Source organism: Strix aluco, chromosome 5 (assembly GCF_031877795.1).
Source record: "Strix aluco isolate bStrAlu1 chromosome 5, bStrAlu1.hap1, whole genome shotgun sequence".
Taxonomy (NCBI): domain Eukaryota; kingdom Metazoa; phylum Chordata; class Aves; order Strigiformes; family Strigidae; genus Strix; species Strix aluco.
The window spans coordinates 4,033,218-4,053,633 of NC_133935.1; the positions used below are offsets into that span (position 1 = coordinate 4,033,218).

The 20,416-nt window shown below is 41.1% G+C and overlaps 1 protein-coding gene across 5 annotated transcripts in view; it reads right to left on the reverse strand.

Moving 5' to 3' along the window:
• Positions 1-20,416, reverse strand: part of DUSP16 (dual specificity phosphatase 16) — a 64,827-nt gene that overhangs the window by 5,685 nt on the left and 38,726 nt on the right. For all 5 annotated transcript variants that reach the window (XM_074825661.1, XM_074825658.1, XM_074825662.1 and 2 more), the window contains one exon: positions 6,494-6,657. In XM_074825661.1, coding sequence (XP_074681762.1) covers positions 6,494-6,657 — 164 coding nt within the window. The remainder of the gene's footprint in view (positions 1-6,493; positions 6,658-20,416) is intronic.

Genomic DNA, 20,416 nt, shown 5'->3' on the forward strand with positions numbered 1-20,416 from the left:
CCCACATGTAGTTTGCTGACCCAAATATGTGTGTTCTGGATCACATATCTAAGGCTGAGGTTGCCCCATCACAGACATTGGTGAGAAATACAAAATGAAACAGATGGCTCCTGCAGTCACCTCTTAAAGTGTCCAGGCCTTCCTCGTTTCTAAGGCAATGTGCAAAACTCACTCAAAACCTTGAGAGAAAGAGCTGAAGACCTTGAATTAGACCATTTTCACACAGCACTAACTGCAGCTTTATAGAACTTCTGCTTTGTGGTTCATGATTTAGTTGCTCCTATCTCAGTTTTCAGTCTTTAATCCTCCTGCACCTCAGAGATTATCACAGCAACAAGCAAAGAGAGAAATATAAGAGTCAACCGGGCTTTTTAAATAAGTCAATTTTCCTGACTGCAAATAAAGACACCTCTTTTCTGCACCTTGCCATATTCTTTGTATTTAGAGTTGTGCAAGGCAGTATCTGATGCAGGAGGTACCTTAGTGCCAAAACATGTGAAACAGGTACTAGATGGCTCTACCAAACCCATCCAGTCTCCTGCAAGCAAGCATCTTGACACAGAAAACTGATTAAGCAGGTTGGAGTAATACTGATCAAACCACTTCCCTGGTTCAGGTATGATCTGGCAGTAAGTGACATTCAATACTCTGCTTGGGCAGTAGTTGCAAACACTGGGGAGCTTTTGGCCAGATTTCTATGGAAACGAACGTCTGAAATTAAACTGAAACAGAAAAAAAGCCAAAAAAAATCTGATTTTAATCCTTTTGCTTTTATAGCAATTATATTAAAAAAGTTATGTCAATCAATGGGATCAGTGGCAAGAATGAATTCTGACACTGCAGATTTCAACCGGAGGTCTACCAGTATGAAAATACAGTCATGACGCCAAAACGGTCGCTTCTTCCCCATAGGTATTTTTTTTCTGCAAGCATAAAGATGTTTTGGCGAGGAGAAACAGGGCTATGGCTATTTAGCTGGAGAGCCAGAACTCTATCTTGTTCAAGTCAGAGCAGTCTAAGTAACACGTGATGCTGAGTACACGCATGGTACGGTGTGTGTGCACAGGGATGGACACACACACACATGCATGCAGAAATGAAATGTTCAGTGAGAACAAAGGACTGCAGGGGAGAAGGGAATCCACACCAGTCTTTGCAGAGAAAAGCGCATGAAGTCCAGCCAATAACGGTTATAAACGGGGAATTTACATGCATTTCTGCTAGCGAGCTGAGTTTTGTTCCCCGGAGCAAAATGAGCAGCTCCTCCAAACTTTCATCCAAAGTCCCTCAGATCAGCACATTCAGAGGTGCCTGAAGGTGGAGGCACCTTAAACTAATGAACATACATTATATCATAAACACACCCGCCCAAGGGGAACAGGAGATGACCGATTACTCGCGAAGCAAATCATCAGAAAGATAATCTGCAGCAATGGTAAAAAAAAAAAAAAAAAAAAAAAAAAAAAAAAAGGCTGGGTGTGTTAAAATAAGTTCTCAGCCTTACTGCTTCTTACCCTGCTAGTTTCCTAGGGGACGCTCCCAGTGAAGCTCAGCTTCTCATCAATGACAACAAATTTCAATGTCACTGACTTCCCCCTCTCCCTTCCTTCACATCTCCCCAGCTCAATCAGCCCTTCGTGCCCCTCACAGCCGGCTCCCTTGCACCTTTCCTTTACTATATTTAGCTCTCACACACCAACAGACCTAAAGGTTTAGAAGCAGGAACACTGTAGGGAATATTTGGAATGATCCAGAGAGGGAAGGTGTTGGGAACTGCGTTCTTGGCACAGGGGACTTGCTACTGCCAGACTTGCAGTATCTTACGTGTGCAAGGGAGATGCCCCATCCGCAGCACCTCTGCCTCACTGTCCTGGGCTACACAGCTTTCCCCTTCTAGGATCCTAAGCTCTTCAGCATCAACTTCTGTAAAATAAGCATCTTGCTTGAGGATCACTACGTTGAAACACTGCCCCCAAACCAGCTCACCTACTGTTGTCGCTGCCTGAAGGTGAGCGAGGAACAACCGAAGTAGCAGGTACAAAAAAAGTACATGCAGGGTCATCAACATTATCGTGTATAAAGGAGGGAGGTGATGAAGGTATCGCTAACAAATGGACTGCCAGGGTGCATGTCTGTTCAGAATATAGCTAAGGGGAGGCTGGTGAATTTAAAAGAATAGAAAACTTTATTATTTCTTTTAAAGCTTAAGCGCACAGTCTGACCATCACGATTCCACAGTTATGCAAGTTTTTTGATGTGGAATTGATTATTTAAATGGGAACAAGAAGGCTGCAGACGCCAAGTCTGAAATCTTTGAGCCAAAAAACACCCAAAAATGTGTTAGCGCTTGTCTTTGAGACTAAGGCTACAGAAAGAAGTTATGCTTCCTCCTCTTCTACAGTATCAGTCGTTCCTTGTGCAACACACTCCAATATCATAACCATAACAGTGCCTTCATTGTAAGGCACCCAAGAGGAAGAAGTGAATTACGATCGGAGGAAGATCCAGAAATCCTAATACTAACAACTTTCTGAAGAGAAGGTAAATGCTCTTTTGTCAGCTTATTTACATTTTATGACTTGTTTAATCTGAAAATTAATGGCACCCTAAAATGTTATTTTGTTCCAGGAAATAAAATCCAGGTCTGGAAGAAAAGAAAGAGAATTGTTACGTAAGTCGCAAAGCAGAAAGTTTTACAGTTTAAATGCTGGTATAACATGAGATATAAGTAGGAGGCTCATTCAGGCCCGTAACAACAACACAGATTTTTTTTTCTGTTACACAAAATTTCAGAAAGGACACTGTCACTCCCATGTAGCTTGGAATTTCGTTTGCTTCTCTTCCACTAAAAGCAACAAAGATCTTCTGTAAAAGTAAGTAGCCTCTTGCAATGCCACCAATATATCACACTGAGACCCGAAAACTGAAACAAACTTTTCTGTTAGAACTTTTATGAGACCTTTTATGAGGTTTTTAGTATTTCAACAGTGCAAAAAACTATTATGAATGTTTTCAGAATTAAGCATTTAGAAAGAAATCTGTAAAGCAAAAATATAAAAAAATCTCCTAAGACTTTTTTGAAGTAATCATTAATTTTGCTAAAGGACACAAACCAAGCCTTTGGGTTTGCGTATCATTCATAAATAAAGCGTTACCAGCAGAGGTATTAATGGCAAATAGTGTTAAAAGGTCATTCTTAAAAGGTCATGAACACAGATTGTCCTGCAACAAGACAAGCATTTCCCTACTGGTGCCCTCAGAGAGAAGCTTATAAGGATCCTGAAAAGATAAGCTCATCTTGATAAAACATGCTGAAAATTCACATCTTTAAATCATCAGATTGAACAGTAGTGCAGATTAAGAGTTCTTCTTGCAGATATTTTTGATACATTATCATTTTAGAGAAATCAGTATGTCTGGTCAATGGAAGGAATCATGGGAACTCACAGATAAAATCTGAAGGCAAAAATAAGGTCAACGTATACAACTACATCTTAATAGTTTGGGAATTTTACTAGAATTTTTTTGAAATTATTTTTTAAAAATCTGGACTTGAATTAAAAAACCACACTATTCTAATCTTAACAGGAAGTTGACTTCTTGTCCCCAGCAGCCAACAAACCAGCAAGGCCATTAAACCAGAGCACGCAAACTTAACCCCTCAGCAGCCCCTGGACTGTCCCAACAGACAGAGCTTTGCTACGTATCCCTGGGTTTTGTTTCTTGCCCACCCCCCTTTTGAACGTTCTTCACTTTCCAGCTTTCCTTTCCTTCACTTTCCACAAATCCAACTTCACTTTCCACAAATACCATGTACTGGTATTTCTGGGCACTCGGTGTAGTAAGAGTCATCCTCCTTGCTCTCCCCAATGCCCCCGTGTAGGATCCAGGCTTCCCCAGAAGGAAAGCGTGTTGGAAGGAGAGCAGCAGAGATCCCTTGTTCATGTTTGTAACGTGCTGATGCCCAGCAAACGCTAACTATAAGCTGAATCTAAAAACTGATTAAATCCAGGAAACCGGGAGTTGCCAATAGTTGGGGAAAACGTCGAGTGGATTCTAAGAGGTAGAAATTGTAATTTGTTCCCACAGCTTCTTTAAGTTAATAAAGGTACCAGTAGTAAAGATGGAAGGCATTCTGAATTTTCCACACGCACTCACTGAAACTGAGGTAAAATAAGCGGCCGACACCAAGGTCTACTTCAGTGCAGAGAACAAGTGACATGCTCAGAATAAATGCCCGTGTTTGTTCAAAGTAAGAGGAAAAAGGTACAAAAAGACAAGTAGATCTGAAACCCTAAGATGTGTATTTGTCCTAAAATGGGTAAGAAATCTAAGAGGTGTTTTAATCCTCAATGGAAGAACTTCCAAAAGGTTGATTGTTAAGGATGACACCAGGCAGCGAGAGTTTACTGTGGATTGTATGCTGTTGTTTTTGTGGTTCTGCATACAAAATGAGAAACGCAGTAATCCTTGATCGTAACTCCCAAGAATATGTGAGGAAGTAACAAACCTGACCAGCTCCTGGGGGGGGTCTTACATTAATTCTAAAGTATCTGCAGCTGCAGGGCTTCCTTCGACACATGCTGAAATATCAAGATTGTAGATTAATAGGCAAGAGAGCCACCACCAGGTCTCAACAATTCCTGTAGACAAGCTCTGCCACGCTCAGGGCTCAGCAGCAGTAGTTTTAGCCTCCTCCGGCCCCGTAATGAAATTCCTGACGGCCGCTACCACTTGGATTCCTTTCCTGGTGAGGCACACATACTGTGCCTGTGCCCAACGCCTATTCATAGGCACCAATTTACTGCAAGGAAAGGGAACAGCCTCTTTCATCCCTCTGGTATTATTCACCACTTAAGAGCCACAGCACGGGAGTTCCAGTCACATCCCAAACGAAGTAGCACATCCCTGGAGGAGAACAAGCTGCTCCCTCACTCCCACTGTGACCCAGGATAGCACTTGCCGTTCACACATTGAAACAAACAGCATAAAAGCATCTTTCTAACACTCTACCATTTAAAGCAAAGGAATTTTTTTTTTTTTTTTTTTTTTTTAAACTCCTGCTGTCTTTTGTCTGGAAACCACAAATCACTTTTGTGGTGGGAACAGTAATAAACTGCTTTGACATCCATCAAAAGCTAATCAAGTTTGAATTGCTGAGTTGCTACCTGGCAGTAAAGACACAGAAGATTTTAAAGGACAAAGTAAATACAATGACTGCTCACTATCCTCCATATAGAAGATTTTTCTGTGTGCTCTATTAAAGCACAATTACCTTCTACATGATTGCTTGTATGTCAAAAATCCCCTTAAAGCAACTGTGCAAAATCTAGAAATATCCTATTAGTGGCCAGACTGGGATGGAGTGAAAGTAGAAGAAACCAGTGAAAAATATGTAATGGTCAAAGTATATGAATTTGACACAATTACAGGACTATTAGATTAGGTTCTGCCTTAAGCTTTATACACAGATAAAAAACATACACATAAGTCTTGCACGTGATTAAGGCAATATGCTAGGGCGAAGCACTCCTCCCCTCTCCACATCCACAATTTAATGTCAGCTTATGAAGGCTGTTGGAGATTCAACTAATGAGTAAGACTGTCAGATAATATGGGAGGCAAGAGGGCACGTGTGGCAGAAGTAATAAAAATTCCCTTGTGAAGGGACCCAAGATGCAGACTGTAAGCCATTGAGATGGTCTCCTCATGGAGGCAAACATCCGTGGATATACATAGGAATATGGGCCTGTAGCAACTTGAGACAAGCTCTTTTAGACATCTGATCATCCAGCACCCTGCAAGTGTTATATTTGATGACTTTGCTGACTATTTTAAGTGTACCAAAATATCCTGGGATATTCTGTAGGAACACAACTTATTAAATGCATATGTATTTAGAAAGAGTAAAAGCTTCTTAGTGCAGCACTACCATAAAAGCTCATTTTTAATGACCACACTGATCGTCCAGGTCTGAACATTTTATTCAGTGTACAAAGGTTTGCTTGCAGTAGTCCCTCATTATACAATTCATGGTATTTAAATGCTGTTTTTTCCAGCACTTGAAGGAAGTACTAAAAACGAGACAATATTCCTTTGTCCTACTGTAACCATTAATATAATTGCATGAACATCCAAGACCTGCCAAAACAAACCAGTCAGAGCTATACACAGGGAAGTACCTGACCTGCTGTAATGGCAGATTTGATAGTTTGCTGTTGGTTGATAGGTTACCGAGGAAGGTACTGTATCATCTTCTCCGAGATGAAGGAGAAAGGAGACTGAGTTTCCTATTACGTGGCACGTGGATTAATTATCTGGTCTGTGTGTCATTAGTTCTCACATAGCTTTCCATGGCTTATACACAGACAACTATTATCGATACCTACTTCAGATGTTTTATAGCATGATGCAGCAAGACAGAAGCATGGACAAAGACAGATGGAGATTATATACTCATCCAAACAAACCACACGACACCCAGAACGCTCACCTTGTTGAGGACATCCCGCTGACACCCAAGATAGAGATGAGGCAGGATTCTGGTTGGCCCAATGTTGGAGACAGGTAGGCAGGGTTGAGAAATGCAAGTAGGGATAAGCGTGGATTTTCCTTCACAGAGACCTGGGAAAGAGCTGGAGAACTCAGCAAATCCACCTGTGAGAAGAACAGTATGTATTTAATATAGACGCAGTGTTGTAGGCATTGGTGCCCATAGCAGCTCCTGGAAAGCAGCACTTGTTGCAGGAGATGGGGAGGTGTTAAGGGGCAGCAGGAAAACCTTAACAGGGGACCCACACGTGTGCCTCTTCCAGAGGTAGCGTGACTGTGCGGAACCATCCATCAGCAGGCAAGGCCTGGCTGCGTATTCCCACTCTGCCTGGAACGTTTATTTCTCTCTCTCTCTCCATTCCTTAGAAGTTTTTGATGCTTCTTCCCATTCTTAATGATATGTGGAAATGAGACTTTAAAAACCCAGCCACAACACCCACCACACCAAAAGCACACACACCTTTTCCTCTCCAGCCCAGCAAGCTGTTTTCTAAACCCCTCCTTCTCCTGTACTAGGTCTATAGTTAGGCTTCATTAAGGAAAAGTAACGTTTACTCAATTTGGTAAAATCAATATGTGGTTATTAATGTTTGCTTTTAAAATCCTACATTATTATTTTCTATGCTGCTCCATAATTAATATATTTCATCCAACACCCTGGAAGAGGTTTCATATTTCAAAACCACACCAAGACATCTCAAGTGGGCGAGGTGAGGCAGAGCGGGGACTAGAGAGGAAAACTTCACCCAGCCATGGACTCCCCGAGCAAATCACCACAAGTCTCTACTCCCTTTACTGCTATCTGGTTCTTCATCTGCACCAGTTATTAGGCCCTATCCACATTATGGCTCCAGAACATTTTCATTACCATTTTCCACCACTGCATTACACTGATAACACATTTAAATCCACCCAAAATCCCAGTTGCCGTCAAAAACGCTGCTTGGCTGTTTCACCATCAGCACGGTGCAGCTGCTATGGAACCTGAAGGGAATAAAAAGCGAGGCTGAGACTGCTCCAGACATAAATACATACAACAGCTCAAGCTCCATTTCTTTTTCTTGCTTGCCTCGTTGCCTGCTTCCCTCCCATCACCTGGGCTGCATTATAAATCTGTGCTACCAGCTGTGGTCCAACTGGCCTTACCCACAGTTAGAAAACAAAACTGAAGAAACTTCCAGCACCAAACTTATACTTTGACTAAACACGTTCTCAGAAAAGCTAGCTAGCTTTTTCCAAGCCTAGCTAAACCCCAAGCTCAGCTCATTCTCATACTTCCTAACTAGTCTTCACAAAGTAGTCTGAAGAAGAACCAGAGGCAGCTGCTCAAATCAGTATGTTATAGGCTCTTCTTGACTGTTTTCACCATTTAAAAGCCAACCAGTAAGGGTGAAAGTCACAAACCATAGTGAAACCCCAGCTATTCCCTCACATTAAAGCATAGAGACAAGAGGACTTTTAACTGAACGAAGAGTAATTATAACCTGTTCAGAACGAGGCACCTTTTTATCATCAAGGAAGTGAAGTATTAATGTGTTAAATCTGCCAAATGCTATGTTCACTATTATTACAGTTTGAAGATGTAAATTAAAATTATTCAAGAATAAGATAATGTAATGTTTTGTCAAGGCTTGCATTACCATTGCCTGAATTATGCCTATTTTCTGGCTTTTAAAATCTGTATCTGTAGTAAATGTAGAAAAAATCAAGGTGGTAGCCATGTGTGTAAGAGCCCACTTTATCTGATAAACAAAAAACCCAGCAAGCAGATTTCAGAACAAAAGTTTTATGAACAGCAATTCCTGTTCAGTCTCCTGACTTACCAAAAAAAGAAAAAAAAAAGAAAAAAAACCCACTTGTCTATTTTGTCAGATAATGGATTCTAGACATCCATGACAATGCTCATCATGAGAATATGAGGGTGAGATTGGACTGTATGGGACGGACGGGAGGGATGCTGAGTTAAGGCACTGCCCATCGCAGAACCATACCCCTAAACTGAAGGGCCTAGGCTAAGGACACAGTAAAAGTTTGTCTCTGACATTTTCTATTCCTATTAGCTGGGATTCCTCCTCCTTGCTTTACAACCTCCCCGTTCAGAAGCGCAGATGCTGCTTGTTCAATGTATCGATCAAATGACAGAAGAGTTTGCAAAACAATTCTCTCACATACTTGCTAAATATTCTTCCGTATGGCATAATGTTTTCCCCTCTGTCACAGGAAGCAATCCTTGACTTTATAGGCATTCTATGTCTCTCAGATTAAATTTAATGTAAAATACGGTGCCCAGCAGTTCCTTGAGATGTTGGGGGAAGAAAGGGAAATCAAATATCAGTCTTTGGTTTCATTTGTTTCTTTATTTCTTGGGAAGCTTGTTGGCTGCTTTCTGGATCCTCTCTCTGACACAGCTGGAAATAGAGAAGTGACTCTTCTTCCTTACAAAGAAGCAGCACAAGCAAAGAAAAGATTTTACATCTGTGCTTTCTTTGCAAAAGGCTATATGATAAAAATTCAACAACAACAAAAAAAGATTTTTCCCAACTACCTACAGATTGATCTCATTTCTGTATGAACAAGAAATTAAGCAAGAAGCTAATATGTAAAAAACCTGAGATTTTGGGAGATGGAACCCACGCTCTGTCTTCATAAGTGTAAGGAGCAATATTTTATTTTATTTTTATTCTAGGACTCTGTCAAGGCAAATTTGAAGTGATTCAAGATTAGATGCTTCAACACTTCCTCTGGGACATTCATCCTTTCAAAGTCATGTTTCTTTTTTCTACTCACGCTTTCCTAGTAACATGTTGCTTCAGTATCTTTACCTCATGAATTACAACCACAAAACTCTCAAACGGGGTAAGTCTAATATTATATTATCTATCTTTACACATGCTGCCAACTAAGCCCTCCTTTCCTTTGGAAATATTTTAACGTGGTATTAGTATCAGTAGTGAACTGACTTGAAAAAGCATGAAAACAGTGATATGTTTCAAATGTTAATTTATCTTCCTTGTCATCTTCTATAAGCATTTCAAAAAGTTCGTAGCTTTTCAACAGATCTGGCTGTGATTTATGGCACTTACAATAGGAAAAACACCTTCTAGATCAGCGCGTGTTGAAAAACTGCTTTAAAAAAAACCACAGACAAACCCCGTACCAACAAAACACACTGGTATATGCATCCTGCTAAACTACCGAATTCTTCTAGTGCAACAGAGATAGTCTGGAACGACAGCATCCACACGTACGATCACTGAGCTCTCGTGTCATTACGAGACCAACTTCTATTCTAAGGAACTGCACTCATCACTATTTGCTTTCATTAACTTACAAAATATATCTATTTTTTTAAATATATAGATGTATTAAAAAAATAACAGCACCTAAAGATGTGTAGAAAAAAGGTATTTATTTCACGTGTCTCTAACACAGATTATGGCCCCCTGAGTCCCCAAAGCTGAAGTCTACAACCGTCTACAAGAGAAGCCTCTTATGAGAGAAGTGCTTTAAGCACTCAGACTACCTGTACACTTATGCTGTAAATCACACAGAATCACACAGGATCATTCAGGTTGGAAAAGACCCCTGGGATCATCGAGTCCAACCATCAGCCCGACTCTACAAAGTTCTCCCCTACACCACATCCCCCAACATCTCATCCAAACGACCCTTAAACACACCCAGGGATGGTGACTCCACCCCCTCCCTGGGCAGCCTATTCCACTCTCTGACCACTCTTTCTGGGAAACATTTTTCCCTAATGTCCAGTCTGAACCTCCCCTGTTGCAGTTTAAAGCCGTTCCCTCTTGTTCTGTCACTATGAAGAAGACTGTCCAAAAAAACCAAACTTTAAACATTTGCAAGATGAATTTATTCTACAGGTGGGAATGCAGAATAGAAAATTGAGCCTTAAAAGACAGAACAGGTTTAGTTTCAAATTCCATAATCTGAGGATGACCTTTGCATCAAGGCAAATTTCATCCTTAAATCTCCTTACCTACCTCAGTTTGAATAGGGCTATTGGCAGCACTGTGTAATTTGTTTTAATACAAGGAAATACACTTTTCTTCTGGAGCTAGTTTCTAAATAACACCCTTGCTCCCACCACTACTCCAGCCTCTGCAAATAGTAAATCAATCACAAGAGCATGTTGAAACTGTGGAAAAAAAATAAATAAATCTGCAGGTCATTAACAGAGCTACTGGGTGAATAAAATTTCACTGAAAGCTTTGATAAATATAACTGGGCCCTAGAAATAGATGACTGACAAATAACTCCAAAATATTCTCTCCTAAATAGCTATAAACCATGCAGGTTTTGTGTATTCTTGATGGTGAAGCTGAGCTGAAACAGCTCTTGACATTCAACAGGATGAAACCACTTCTTGTCTATTTGAATGTTACGGACTGAGGAAGGAGGAAACTGAGTAACTTTTATGTATAATACATATATCTATAAAATTTTGCTTGTGTTTAAAAAGATCTCCCCTGCCCACCCGGAGGCTTTTTGAAGTTTTTCACTCTACTTTTTCTGGTATCGATGAATTGAATGGAAGACTGTTCCATCACCACTCATGCAATAGTTCCATCACATCTGAAAACCTTGATAAGCAGTGCAATGCACCTCCTTCTTCAGTTTTGAATAGATAGTTGCTTCTCTTATGACTGCACATATGTAAATCATCGTATCCTTTAGCTGGTAGCAAGTAGCTAAAAGTACTCTTGAAGTCTGTCTTACTTATTTTTTTCCTTCAAACTTGGGTAGGGCCTATCTTTGGGGATGATGACTCCATCATTATGGGATCAAATTCAAGCAATAACAGACAGAAGTGATTTCAGACTTTATCATCCAATATATTTTCCAACATGAAAGCAAAAGATATCAAAGCAGCGGTGGTAAATTGTGATGTTCAGCTGGTTGCCCCTTACATTTCTGAGACAAAAATGAATTAATGAAATTCTGCTCTGATTTTAGATGATCCATCAGAAGACTGCCAAGTTCTGTAACTGTCCCAAGGTAACTCAGCTCTTGAACGAACAGACTGGTGAAATTATTTCAGTTTTAAGCGAGTGGCAAGCATCCCCTGGCTGCAGCAGGTTTAACAAACGGCAGTACCGTACCGCGTTCCAGTGCTGACTTGTTCTGTTCACTTCTTGTGGCTGCGACTCACACAAGAGTTTCTACAAAACCACGTTAAGGCGCCAAAAGCTGTCGGTAGTTTTGCAGCCTAAGCCCTCGTGTGTGTGGCAGACAACCCAGCACCTCCTACGTCTTTACAGTAAAGCCTGCGTTTCTTGCTTACAAGCCTCCACATCTATTAGCAGAAATTTGGCAAGATCCAGTAAACTACTCAATTACCCTGTTGCTATGGTTCTGCAAAGTGGTGACTACAGACTTGCCTTTGATCAAGACACTACTGTTTCCTAACTACGATTGTGATCATAAAGGTGTGATCGTTAAAGGAATCTTGGTATCAGAAGTTTTGGCTCCCTTCTCAGCCAATTCAGGAAACAAAAATAGGGCCAAACCCAGAAGGGATGAAAAAGTTTCAGCAAAATCCCGCTGTAAAAGTTATTCTTTCTTATAGATTCACTGCGTAAATCCTCATATAAATAAAACTCCCAACTAACTTTGCTAGCAGCAGGAAGGGGAGAGGGAGGGAAGATGGGATCAGGTGGCAGCAACTAATGCTAGCCAGAGAAATGTTATTGATTTGGGAAGAGCTGCCTTTCATTGAGGGAACGGAATCCCTCCAGATCCTTAAGACTACTCAGTTTAACCACCATCAGAGACAAATCCTAAATTAATATAGAGGAAAAACTACCGAGAACCACAAGCATTTACATCAGCTCATCCCTGTTATGTTCCACGGAAGCAGACCAGGAGCATTCCACAGTGCTGCCAGGCCACAGCTGTGGGGCCAGTAGCTCTGTAAACTTCTATGGGGGTTTGTAAGTGAAAGGTCAGTTAAGCCCCAAGATCTTGATTTGAACACTTAATGCAGAGTTGTGAAGTGCAAATAACATTTTACTGGTTTTACCCAATACTCAAGAGAACCATTCCAGTTGAATGACACCGTAATAGGACATAAAACTGGCGGGGGGGGGGGGGGGGGGGGGGGAAATGGTGGATGTTTCCTATGTTCATTCCATGTTATGTTGGTCTCTCCTCCTCCTCCCTGTCTTTTTATTTCTTTCAAATGGGTCAAACCACTCAGAGATGTAACCAATCAAAATTAGACAAGACAACTTCATAGGAAACATACTAATTCTGAATTAAAAACTACAAGAACTTTGCTTACAGAAGGCCAAGTACTTGTGAGAGTGATATGGCACGGGGAAGAGCAAAAAAGTTAAGCAGAAACACCAATCTACTAAAAATTCAGTTTTCAAAACGCAAGCGTTGCTCTTCATTCACATCAACACACATTCCTTCCTCACACAAACAAAGGTTACTCCACTTTGGCTTTAGGATATCACAGCTGCTCCAGTGAAATTTTGGCTGTTACTGAGCAGATCAATGCCTGAATCTATCCTGCAACACTTCCCCCATCCACCAGCCCAGCACCCACTTTGCTCTCCTGCCCTCCACCTTCCCCAAACACCTTGCTTTTCTGCAGGGTGCTTGAAAAAGAGGAGAATGCCATTTTCTCCTCCTACCAGCTTTCAAAATTCACCTTGAGCAGCTCACCGATGCTTACATGGCATACTAGAGTAACCAGGCTGTTGGCTGGTTGTAATTACCAATGGTTACAGGCTGAACAGCCTGTTTCAGTGACATCTCCCCCATCCACACATATTTGTAAGTCTTTCCTTTGCATGCATGTTGAATACAGCACAGATGTTGCCTCATACATTCATCCTACGTCTCAACTTGCACGTGTTTCTAAGATACAGAAAAATCAATCACAAGGCAATCCTTACATCTCTTTCAAGTTGCTTTTAAAAATACTGTTGAAACAGCCGATTCTCTAATTCCTTTCCGCCTTCAAGTGTTTGCAGAGATCTGCACCAGGAGTTTTATCCTTAATCATCTAGAGATAGCTGCTCTCGCTAATCAGGCTTTGTAAAAGCAGTCATGAAACATAACTTGGAAATTAAAGAAAGGTGACAAAAATAGGTGTTCACATCACTTCATGTGTTTCCTATAAGCCTGTCAGCTAAAGCTCAAAGGAGAACACCAACAACTGCTTTTCAGGCCCACAGCCTGGCAGCAAAGCCGAGGAGAAGGGGAGAAGAGATTCAACTAGAGAAGAGGTTGGTACCCGAGATGAATGTGCCGGCCAGCTTCTCCAACTAATGGAGACCGATCCTAAATATCAGAAGAGCAGCTTTCCACTATCACACTAAGCAAACACATTTTTCAACCAAGTAATTCAAGGGGCTGTAGAAACTGAAGAATCCCACCTGCCACCAGTGCCCATCTCGTGGTGGATCCTCGGGTGGCTACTGCAGCCTGAGCTCCCAAGGGCCCTTCTCCCATTGCCACTCAGTCACCACCAAATCCACAACCAGCTCAGCTCAACCCGAAACTACTTTTCAGGGGAAGACACTGATTTGAGGCTCTGCACAGTGTCGGTGCTCAGTTCCATAGGGCTTACAAGATCTTCCATTATTTTTTTCATTTAATTGCTGCTTTTGACAAACCTTCTTGAAGCTGACCAACAAGCTTAAACATCTTTTGTGAGTGACAGCAGAGAGACAGACGACATGGCAATTCCTATGAGCTTGTTTTCCCTAAAACTTCAGGCTAAGAAAAGGCTATGAAGTGTTTTATACAACATCCCCGCAGATCCAGCCAGCCCCGCAGCTCTGCATGCTTCACACGGGATGGGATGCACAGAAAGATCCTGCCTTGTGCTCCTGATGGAGAAATAAGGGACAGTGAACGTGTCTAGTTTTCACAGGTCATGGAGTCTGCTGGAGAAGCCCAAGGACAATGCACACTGCTAAGAGAGCAAACTTCGGCATGTCTCTTAAGTTCTATTCAACTCAGATGCTTCTCCTTTCCCCCCCCCCCCCCCCCCCCCACTTTGCATTCTGACCGTTCAGAAAAGGCCAAAGGGAGAAATTAGCTTTCTTCAATGAATTCTTGAAAACAGACTAGAAGTAACTTCCCTCCTTTTCCCACAAGACCTAATTGTCTGCCAGTTCATCAGTGTTAACTCGGCGTCAAACACAATTATTTTAAAGCAGGGAGTGGAAAAGATCTAAGACCCAAGTGATGAGTCAAAAAAACAAAGACTACATGCATGTGCTAGGAAAGGATTGCAAGGAGACTTTGAAGCTTGTGGATTTGGCAGAAGATTCCACCACCTTTGTTAAATCCAGAATTTGCATCTTCATTAATGGCACTAATTATTCATAAAATTTTATATAGCCAAATACTAATAAATATTATATTGGTATCCCTTTTTAAAGGAGAAGAAGAATTAAAAAAGGAGGAAAATTTGCAACTACCTCTAGAACATAATATTTAGACCCTATAATCTTAAGTAAACCGTTCCAAATTTCTGTATTCACCAAAGGTACGCAGTGGAGTACATTCATGTTTAGTGCTTCCCCCCCCCCCCCCGCCTTTTAATAGCAATTTAGAATTTGTTACTGTAAATACTGATTAGTGCCAGGCACGTAATGCAGCATCACTGAAATCTATGCTGAAAAAATAAATCAAACAGCACTATAGCAAAGACAAAATATACAAACCCCTAACTTTAACATTTACTTTGCCTCAAATCAGATCAGAGGCTCTTTAATGCTGTGACTTAACAGCACTTTCACAGTCGCATTCCCATCGAACATTAAAATGTTTATCTAAAAGCTGCAGTATAGATTTTTCCCTTGCCGTAAGGAAGGAAAGTTGTAAACTTTCTGACTCACAAGTTTTATGAATCTACAATGTTTCCACTCTGTTTAAACGAGCTGCAGACCTCCACAGGCCGTTACAATTCACGCATTCCAGCTCAGCTCCGCAGGGATGCTTGCCATTTTCCATTACATAAGCTCAGGCCGGAGAGCCCCGTCAGGAGGGCTGCCATCCCCACGCCCGCCCTCCCCTCCCCGTCCCCTCTCATCACCCACGGGGAGTCCTTCCACCGGATTCAAGGTTTCACGGTTTGGGAAAGCTAAGGGGTGTTTTTATTACGGCGGTGTTCAGAAAGCGGCCCCGTTGCGCCAGGTGTTTTACAAGCACAGTAGCAAGGAAAAGTTCTTTGCCCTGGAGGGTTTCTGCCTTTGGTAGGACAAGGTTAATAGTCAGGTTAAGCAAACAAGGTTGGGGGGGAGGGTAGAAAATGGGGTCAAGCCCCCCCTCCCACCCAAGTGGCACATAGAAAAGTCAGACTAACGACAAGTAAAGAGAGCACATTGGACGCTCACGCTTGCCCTTTCTGGCTTTAAAGAAAAAAAGAAACACAAAACAAACCTTCATCATAATTTCAGTCAATTAAGTTTCACAAGCATCCAGAGGTATCCAAAACAAAAGCAAACTTAACAAGTTATTCTTGGGTTTGAGAAATGTTATGAGAGCTCCACACTAGTCAAACTTTGCTCTCTCTCAAAAGACAGCAAGTGGATACACATATGAAAGTAATAAACCCTACTCCCATTCTTCAAGTGCTTAAAACAATCATGGCACTAAACGAACACTCAGAACGGCATTTTAAGTACAAAGGGTGGGAGGATATTTGCAGAGGACTGGCTGTAGCCAAGGGTACTAGTTTTTCTACGCTCTCATTAAAAATTGATGGAGAGGGAGACTTTTGGAGAGGGTGATTCAGAGCTGAGCTCCTCTCACTCTCGTCTCCTCCCCACCAACACTGGCTGTACTCCATGGGTTACCGGGCCACTTGGGGATTAGTGCACTCCCTCGGCAAGATTTCTACCTCTTTCAATAGAGACTTGCTTCTAATGGCACCAACCAGAGCATCAGGAAAGCTGGCATCATTGTGCAGCTATCCTTCCTTCTCTAAATGCTGGCAGGATATTTAACAGCTCATTCCCACTATAATGATTTCAAGTTGCAGATAAGTGTGATTATTTTCATCAATGACCACCATTTGAAGGTGTGCTCTTCTCCTTGAGGCACTCTGCAAAGTCTTACCTATAGGGACCACTCAGAACTTCAGTCAGCCACAATCAAAAGTTCTTAAGCTCCAAATCCAAATGTTAAGAGGTGTCAGGATGTTAGACAGGAATTGATGAGGCAGCACAAACCACAGCTACCTCATGCCATCTTTCAGTCCACGCTGGGTAATCTCCAACTTGGCATACGGGACTGCAGAATAGGGGAAGAAAGCTCAATCTCACAGCCCTGGTCACTTCAGGAGATAGAAATGACCAGCTCTACCTACAAGAGGATACTCTTTAAGATTTCCTTCCACAAGGCATGGTTTTTCTGGTGACAAAGCAGGGTGAGAGCACTGGGCTTTTCTTCCGTTCAGCTTTGCTTTAGGCAAGTAGAGACAACACAATGGTAAATGTACCCTAGAGATACTTGGCATTTTTATACTAGGATTCCTTTAAACGGGCTTCCAATTTCAAATATTTTTAAGAAAAATGCCAGCATAAATAAGACTGTATAAGAGTTCCTGACTTGTTTCCTTCTCCTTGCAACCTCCATGCAAGTCTTCCATTATGTACACACACTCTGTTAGGCGAGGGACAGGCCGGGGGAAACAATTATTTAGAAAGTTTCAGCAAAAACATACCTTTTGCAATAGTCCCTGGCTAATCACTCACTATGTTGTTTCCAGGACCTTTGCCCAATCTCACTGAACTCATTCTGTTTGCTGTTTCTTTACATACTCACTCACAGCTTATGACTTCATTCACTGTCTACTGCATACGTGACCTTCATTCGTCAATGAATAGAAAATTAATGATTTATGTCTTTCTGCTTATCATGCCAGTTTTGTGCCCTGTAGAAGCTCACAAAAGGCTTCCAGCATATTTAATTCCCCTTGCACCTGTACACTTTACAATCTGGTACAGTATGTAAGTTTTCCATATTGATTGTTCTCAGTGGCATTGAATACCACAGTACATCAAGCCTAAGTGGCAAGTCAATGACTGATAGAAAAATTTGTCCTTCATGGTTTGCTGGCAAAATACACTCTAGTCTTGCAGCACTAAAAGATTCTTAAGAGAGTTCAGTGAAACTCTGTCTATGATCCTTCATTACAGTACTCTGAAGTTTAGCTAGTCCTTCCTGGACATGTACCGCATCCACCTGAGTAGATGAACTCCTGCTTTTGGTTTCAGCTCAGAGCCAGTACAGTGTTTCTTTGTTAGGCTATTACAATTTTTCATGTGAGGTTGGAAATACAGAAAGGTGGGCATTTCTGTTTTTTCAGAAATCCTTCTGTTTAGAATGACTCTTCTGAACAAAAAAAAACCCCAAAACACAAAATAAAAAGCTGTGCTTCATCTTCACAGGCAACATTTGAAAGCAAACCATCACAAAGACATCTGTACTTGCACGAGTAAACCAGATTAAGAGCAGTAGGGAAGAGCATGTGTAGAAAGTAGAACATGAAAGTAGAACATGAATGATTTCCATTGGCACAGTGGAATAGAATTTAAGTAAGACTCTTGACGTTCACCACCTTAATAATGCTAATTCAAGCAAGAATCAGCAGTGTCTCGTGATGGTTTCTGCAGAGCAAGCAGAAACATTGTAAAAATACTGTAGCTAGGAAAAGGACTCGATGTAAATCCAGTTCTCAAAATATGGGAAGAGAAGGAATCAATCCCTGTCTTTAAAATCTTATTTAACTCAGCAGAGTAGATGCAACGATGGGAGTCGGGTTAAACCTTCAGTACCCACATTTCAGTGTTTTGCACGTTGTTAAAAATTAAGAACCAAACCAAATATTTCAATTCCTGAAAACATTCCCCACCAGAATATAAATATTTTTACGTTAGATCAAGAGCTTAACTAATTGGTAAGGGTTCCTTTGAGGTCTTTACATTAGTTACTTCAATGAAAAACAACCTCCAGGGTAGAGCATATCTTTATGCACAACCTAAATAAAAAACCACCTCACTGAGTGCTCAGTAATGGGGGGAGGCAGGAAGAACAGAGGCAGGAATTTCAGATATTTGTTAATTGCTCTATTTTATCCCAACAAAAAAATATTTTCCTACCACAAAATGTTTATTTAAGGTCACTATTTTAAATAAACCAGATTGAATGGCATAGAGAAAACTAGAAATAGAAAAAAGTCCAAAGGTTTTTCTTTTTACATGGTGCACTGACCCCTACTCTCATTATGGGCCATAAACATTTATGAGAGTTCGTCATCAGCTTGCTGAGACAACACTTTTTATCTAGTTTCCTAGAGCCACGTATCAATAATCTCCAAGGAACTTTCCATAAGGCTGAATCTAGCACCTTCTCCTTCACCCCACATCCCAAAAGGTTTCTTGTGTGTGTGTGTGTGTTTGTTAAGTAGCTAGCTTTTTAATAGATGCAGAAAACCAACAGGACTGTGAAATGTATTTTCTTATGTAAGGATTAGAATCAGAGCAAACTCATTGTAAGAGAAGGAAATGCTAGAGAGCTGAAGGAATACAGTGGACGTTATTTACTACTGATTCATCTTAGTTGGGTATATTTCCTGAAATAAACACTTACCTGTAACAGATCAGTAGTAAATGCTTTCCTTACATTTCCCTTTTGTTCTTACACTCCTCTACCACTGGTTCTAAAGCCACCAATTGTTTCTGCACTTATAAAGATGCCCATCACTCTCTATTTAACAAAAAAATAAGATGGAATTCTCAAGTCTAATCTTTGCTAAGAGAAATGCATCTGACATGCTAAAATCAAAATCCTCCTTTCTATAAGGAGGGTTTAACACAATAGATTCCCTTTCTCTCCCTTTTACACCCAAACTAATCCTTACCAGCTGAACATGGCTAAATTCACCTCAACTAGCTAACACGCACTAGTATCTTGCATGTGGTTTAAGTTGCATTTTCAGCTTGAGCAGACAACTACCACAGGCTAGAAATAAAACCAAAACATAACAATTTCTCACAGTATCATTATGATACACGCAACTGGTGTTTGCCCAGACTACACACTGGGGAACTGGGGAACACTCCCTTCTTGGTACTGTCCATTCCTACAGGAGCCACAGGCAAGTCTCAGGATAGAGACAAGCTCAGGATAGACTCTGACCACCTCCTTCATAGGGTCCAGCAGAGGAAAAAGAAGGTCAAAGCCATGTCTCACACAACTAATCTACAGAGGGACAGTAGAAGGAAGGGAAGTTTTGTGATACTCCCCTCTGCTTGGCCTTATTAAGGATCCCCCCCCCATCTCCTCCCTGCCATGAAGTCTAATTCTCAGATATTAGAGAGCTGTGTCTCTTTCTATCATGGAAAATAAGTTGTGAATAGTCTGTATTGCTGCACGGAGCTGTAATACGCTTCTGGTTATTAAAAAAAGCCTCAGCACAGATGAGCAGAGTTGAGTATTCTAACAATAAAAGGATTTCTTAAGACATGAACTGCTTTTAGACTGGCCTATTTTTTAAATAACAGTTTTAAATTTAAGGGAGCGTTAACCACATATTTCAGTGCTCTTACATTATGTATTTACTGTGCCTAGACACCACACATTTACTTGGTGGCTCATATGAAAGAAGAGTTACTTAATCTAATACTGTAGTCCACAACCCACAGGTGTAATTCTCACAAAGACAGAAAAGAAAGTAGAAGCACCAAACACAGCCAGAGCAAAACCCTACTTAGTTTACTGTAAGTACAGCTCACATGAGCACCAAACACACCCATCCCAGTGCAGAAATGATTCATTTTCTCTGTACTCACTTTCGAAATAGTTTGGTAGAAGTTCT